General features: G+C 39.9%; 1 protein-coding gene across 1 annotated transcript; it reads right to left on the bottom strand.

Moving 5' to 3' along the window:
- Window positions 1-136: 136 nt before the first annotated feature.
- ndufb2 (NADH:ubiquinone oxidoreductase subunit B2) lies at window positions 137-4,768 on the bottom strand. Its single transcript, XM_080886067.1, has 4 exons — window positions 4,563-4,768; window positions 4,246-4,390; window positions 1,590-1,665; window positions 137-232 (listed from the first exon to the last, which is right to left on the bottom strand). The coding sequence occupies exons 1-3, from the start codon at window positions 4,646-4,648 to the stop codon at window positions 1,591-1,593; spliced, it is 306 nt and encodes a 101-aa protein (XP_080742193.1). The 5' UTR covers window positions 4,649-4,768; the 3' UTR covers window positions 137-232; window position 1,590.
- Window positions 4,769-6,031: the final 1,263 nt, after the last annotated feature.

The raw sequence follows: 6,031 nt of genomic DNA, 5'->3' as shown, positions 1-6,031 counted from the left end.
TGCAATGGTTTTTTCCAGATTTAAATGGCTTATGATTTGAAATATACAAACACTGGCTAACTGTGACACTGTTAATGCATTTCAGAAATTGCGTGTAAATAAATAAAAGTAATGAAATGACATGCTGGTCTTCCTGTTTTAATTTAAAGATAAGTTTATTAAGTCTATGTACAACAATGACTTTCAGAACAGCCCAAAGACTCGCCCGGCAAACCAAATCCTCTGTGGTGACCTGCAAAGAAGAAACGGGCACTTTATTAGGTACACCAAAGTGAAGCGGTACCTTTTCAAATAAACAATATTATTACTACATTATAAGTAGAATAATGGTTTACATGAATAAAACCATTTTGTCTATAAACAGCTTACGCCCTTCATGAAGTTGCCCTGCTTGAACATAATGTGCTGACGATGCCTGCAGGCACCATGTCACTACCGTTACTACCATCAGCACCCCTCACACTGACCATGATAACCTGTAAGATTAATTACATGTATTACACTACATTGGCCTGGTGCACCTGGGATAATTCTTTTAAGTGGCCAAACGTGTCACTTAAAGGTTAATATTTAAGTTTATATAGTGCTTGACAATCAAAAGACACAAAAATACACCGTATACACCTGTCCTTGTAACTAACTTTGTGAGTGTAACCTCAGTTGAACCAGGTGTGCAAAAGGTTTAAGGTAAACCTTTACAACACTGCCCTCTGCAGGGTTCAGACTGAAGTACAGCTGCTTCTGAGGTTACAGCATTTAAGTAATCATGTGAAACTGGAGGTTTTCACAGCTGCACTGTAGCCCTCAACTTCCGGGAGAAGTCTGGCTGCTCCACCCATGCAGCGCTCACCTAAAAAGCATTTCCAGAAAGAAGTGTGGAAAATATCCCCAAGTTACCCAGAGCGCTTCACAAATCTGACTGCTTCTCTTATCATGAAAAAAATTACTGTGCACCACTCTCACTTTTACAGACTTAGTTAAAACTTTACAGCTAAATACATAAATGTTTAACTATATCAGATAAGAGATGCCACCACCTTTCAAACATCCTCAAAGTGCTAAGTGCCTGCATGTGTAGGCAGATGTTACATGACAAAAACAGAATCCTTCGATTTGAAGAGTCAACCTTTCAGACAAGTCTGCAAATCCTCAAAAAAAAAAGACAAAAAGAAAAGAAAAAGGAAATGCCCTCTCACCTTAGGCACTGAACTGAAGCCATGCAGGGAGCTGAATGTGTGCAAAGCAAGGTTAGCGGACCAATAAAGCTAAAAGTGATCTCTTTTCAATCTTTTGGTGAATCTGGAGAAGCCCGTGGATCAACTAAAACGTACTTTTTACTTCATAGATTTCAAATAAAGTAGAAGGACATTATATTTCAGAAAGGCTTGTTTAAAAACAAACAAACAAAAACACAACTTGCCAAAACCTCTACTTTTAGTTTAAAGGGCTGAAACTATTATAGCAGATTCCAGTCATCTGTTGTGACTTTTACACCGTGAGCTGGTCATCTACTTTACATTTGGACAGCATGTTGTGAAAGTTAACTCTGCTGTCCTGTTGGGCATTTGCCTGGAAACTGTATAAATCACCTCATTCCTCGTCATCTGGAGGGATACCAAGCTCCTCATCTGTCCATTCAGAAGCATCCGGCCAAGGGAAGTGACCCTGCAGAGGAGGGATGAATCTTAATCAATTAACTCAATCAATTTATATCAATAAAATCCTGTTCCTGGCAAGTCTGTGCACAGCAAACTCTTTATTAGGAATGCCATACTGACACAGCTGTGGTTCGACATAATTCTATCACATAACTACTGCAGATTATCAGCTGTACTTTCATGCTCCTGTACTACCTCATCCAAACTCTCCTCAACTGGATTCTCCTGGACTTTCACTGGTTAGAAGTGGGATGGAAAGAGTAACTGGAGTTAAAGTTTAGAGTGCCTCCTCCACACCATTACATCATCTCCCTACGGGGATGGACTACAAAGCGAGATTAATAGCTTAAAGAGCTACGTTGAGCTTAATGTCTGAGTTTTCGGTGTCATGAAGGTGCTTCTCCTTTTTTTTTTTTTTTTTTGTTTGGTGCCAATCTCCTGCCTTTCACACTACAAGTATTGCAATTAACAGAACACAGATTAGGAAACTGATCTGTAGGCTGTTTATCAAAGGAAATATTCAGTGTTCTTCAAATAATAAAACTTTGAGCATCTTAAAGTATCTATAAGGCTGACGCCTGCCATCCTAAAAGGACCAGTATACCCTCCTCATGGTTCACTTCAAACACCACCACTCCAACGTCACACATTCAGCGTTCTCTTGAATGATCGGTGTTGCCACTCAGACAATACTGCCACTAAAATATTGACAAAATGCCAGTTTTCTGCATAACTCCATCAAACTCTCTCTAAACCTTCATCTTGTGGCACGATGCTTGGGATTACTGTAATGACCCCAATATCACTGAAAAGCACAGAACCACTGCTTTCAGAAACCATAGCGCAAACCGTTCATAAATGTTGCAAAAACCTGTCTGCAGTGATGGGTTAGGGGTAAAAGGGTTCACTAGAATGGTTTTTATATTTAGTTTAGGTTTATTTAACTATAAAATCTTCCTGCGGTGAGCATAAAAACAGCCTATGGGGAAATTAATTTCAGCCGCTCATACTAGTGATTTTCTCATTACCCAGATCACATGACTTTACATGATAGTGAGCCCCTGATGAGAGTCAGCACCTCCGAGTGTGGCTATGGCTCTCTCCTGGGAAACTGAGGGTTGGGCTGCTCCCTCTCGGTTGAGGGAGGGAAGTTGCTCCAAGCTGTGAGGGATTCAAGTATCTTGGGATCTTACTCATAAGTGATGGGAGGGTGCAGCATCAGCAGTAATCTATGTGCTGCACCAGACCTTCACAGTGGAGTGAGCCGAGCATCAAAGCAAAGCTGTCGATGTACTGGTGCACCTATATTCGCACCCTCATGGTCAGGAGATCTGCGAGTACTACAAGGTTTAAACGGATCAAGTTTCATACCTTGAATATGCACAAATTTCTTCCTTGTGCTCAGAGAAAGAAAGCCTTCAGACACTCCTGATGCGCCTTGAGGCAGCTGCTGTTCAGAACTGTTGGTCTACATAGATAACTAGACTGAAATGAACTTTGAGCTCTAGCCGTGGGTTCTTAAGTCCATAAGATCTTCAAACGTTGGTGATGCCATTTTCCAGAATTAATTTGTCAGTAGGTGGTGTTTTCACTCCTGTTTATGTCTTCTCTCTAACGTAACCTACTCTGAAGCAGGTTATCATTAATGTGATAACAAAAACCTGTATCTGCATCACCTCTATGCACACTAGACTGTGGTGTCTAAGGAAACACTGTGGATGGGGCAGTTTGATTGAGGTGAAAAAAGTGACGTCAAACTAGGATGAATGAATTTTGAGTTTTGAATGTTTGAATGCTACTGTTGTAACTGTCTTAACTAAAATTCAACTTTGATTGCTTTTTATTGTTAGTGACTGATAAGAAGTTCAAGAACCAGTGGGCTAATTTAATTACTGCATGAATAGGTAGGCATACAGTGTTGTGAAAATGTATTTGCCCCCTTCCGATTTCTAATTTTTTTGCATATTTGCCAAACTAAGATGTTTCCGTTTAAATAAAATTTTATTACACAAAAATAACCAGAGTACATACAAGTTGTAGTTTTAAAATTATTTCATTCCTTAAGCGAGAGAAAAACTTCATCCAGTAATGCTCATCTAAACCTAATGATTGCGGCACCCTTGAGCTTTTTAAATCACTGTGAAAGCCCTTCAGAGGTGGACCTGCAGGTGTGTCTTGGATAATTATCTTGCTGCATAACCCAAGTATTCTTGGGCTTCAGGGCATGAAATGATGACAGGGCATTCTCCTTCAGGATTTTCTGGTAGAGGTCAGTTTTATGCCACACGTAACAAGGCTCAAAATTTCTCAAACTTTAGCTTTTCGCGCTTCAGTTCAAATAAATTTTTTCCCCAAAAAAACCTTGGGGATGATCAAGATGCGTTTCTTTTCTATAAATGGCTTTATAACCCTTTCCATCAGTTTGTTTCTCAGCTGTTCTTGTGTTACTTTAAAGCTTTTTGCTAGGAGTAACAATTGCTTTTTAACAGTACTGTGATTCTGCCTGATTTGACCTGGTTTTGCAGTGTTATTCTGGACTACAGCCATCCTTCATTTTCACATTACTGTTTACACTGTATCTACTCACCAGAACCGCATCAGGGTCATGCCAGCAGTGCCAAAGGATCCAGAACCACATGACACCACTGATAAGCTCCGACTCAAACTTCTGCTTCTTCGTCAGCTGCGGGTATTGTCTGTACTGTGGCTCAATGTGCGGTCCGCCACTCGCCCTGACAAACAGATAGTGTTTAAAAAAAAAAGGCACACATTAACTCAAGTTAAATAATGCAGAAAGCAACCTAACTACTTTGCCGTGTTTCAGACTTCGCTTGTTTGAATATATCGACGTGCTAGCTACTAACCGCTGAAGCTAACAGAGTAGCTAGCGTGCTAAAGGCTTACTTTCTGCTTGTTATTCTCGCGGGTTCGCGTCGTAGCAGTCGCGCTCCGGTCCGAAGGACTCCCAATGCCCTCCCAAATGAAGACATGGCTGCTTTTGTCTCAAAAATCCAGCCTTTCTTAGACTCTGTAAAGATCTAGATTAGGTGCTACTCCGCTGGCTGAGAAGTCACCTTCTCCTCTTGTCAACAAGCAACCTCCAAACAACGCCAGGTCTGATTGGACAGAAAGTTAGGGGTGTTATATTTCAGAGCGCCCCCTTTTGTTGACAAGGCAAAATGAAATTTTACCCTGCTGGGCTGTGACATCCTCAGATTTTATTTGCGTTGTAGTAGTATGTAAAGCTTTACATTTTAATCTAATTACAATGTATTTTTTAGCGTTTGAATGACAGTGAAGAGGCACTAGACGTAGTGAAGGTGGACGAATTTAAATACCTGTGCACAAGAGAGGTGAAAAAGAGGGCACAGGCAGGGTGAAGAGAGTGCAGGCAAGTGTCAGTGGTGATTTGTGACAAAAGGATAGCAGCAACAGTATAAAGGGAACGTTTACAAGATAGTAGCCTGATATGGTGTATGGTTTGGGAACAGTGGTACTAACAAAAAGACAGGAGGTGGAGCTGGAGGTGGCAGAGCTGAAAACGTGAACATTTTGTTGGGAGGATTAGAAATGAGTACTTCAGAGGGAAGCTGAGGATCACAAGACTGAGATGGTTTGGACATGATTAATAATAAGAAAAACTGATATTGTATTTAGCCCAGTTTACTCTCTAGATTGTATTTGCCTAACAGCAGTGACACTAATTCCATTGTTAGCACCCAATTAGAAAATAATGCCTGGTACTGAATAAACCCCATTTAATTTAGGTCATGAGTACACTGGTCTATTAGGGCCATTTTAGATTTAATTTAATAGTTAAATAAATCAATGACCCATATAATTTATGAGGCTGAAATGATACATTTAGGAGAAAATCATAACACTAAAAAGTGCAAGAATTATTCTGAAATTTTCTCAGATTTATATCACAATAACACATAAGAAACATAAGTTTTTTTGTTTTGTTTATTGTCAGATAATGAGAAACAAAAAACAAAGAACTGGTCTCACTTTATATGGTTTGAGCCACCTCGGCACACTGCAGCTAACTCGAGTAAATGAGTAATGATACGATAATCACATACCAATCATTATCTTTCAGTTTGATATTCAATTACTTTTAGTTACTTTAGTACAAATTCACAACAACAGTCACCTCAAAATGCTTTATATTGTTGGGTAGAGACCCTACAATATTAAAAAAAAGCCCCAGCAATCCAATGATGAATATGTGCAAGCACTTGGCGACAGTAGGAAAAAAACCCTCCTTTTTACCAAGAAGAAAAACCTGTTAGAACCAGGCTCAGGGAAGGCCATCCATCTGCCATGCTTGCACACTGTTGTATAATCAGGGTTAAAGATTCACTCTCCAC

Source organism: Rhamphochromis sp. 'chilingali' (genome assembly GCF_963969265.1).
Source record: "Rhamphochromis sp. 'chilingali' genome assembly, chromosome: 7".
In the NCBI taxonomy this organism is placed as follows: domain Eukaryota; kingdom Metazoa; phylum Chordata; class Actinopteri; order Cichliformes; family Cichlidae; genus Rhamphochromis; species Rhamphochromis sp. 'chilingali'.
Note: the sequence above shows the minus strand (reverse complement) of the source record. Positions and strands in the feature narration are given on the sequence as shown.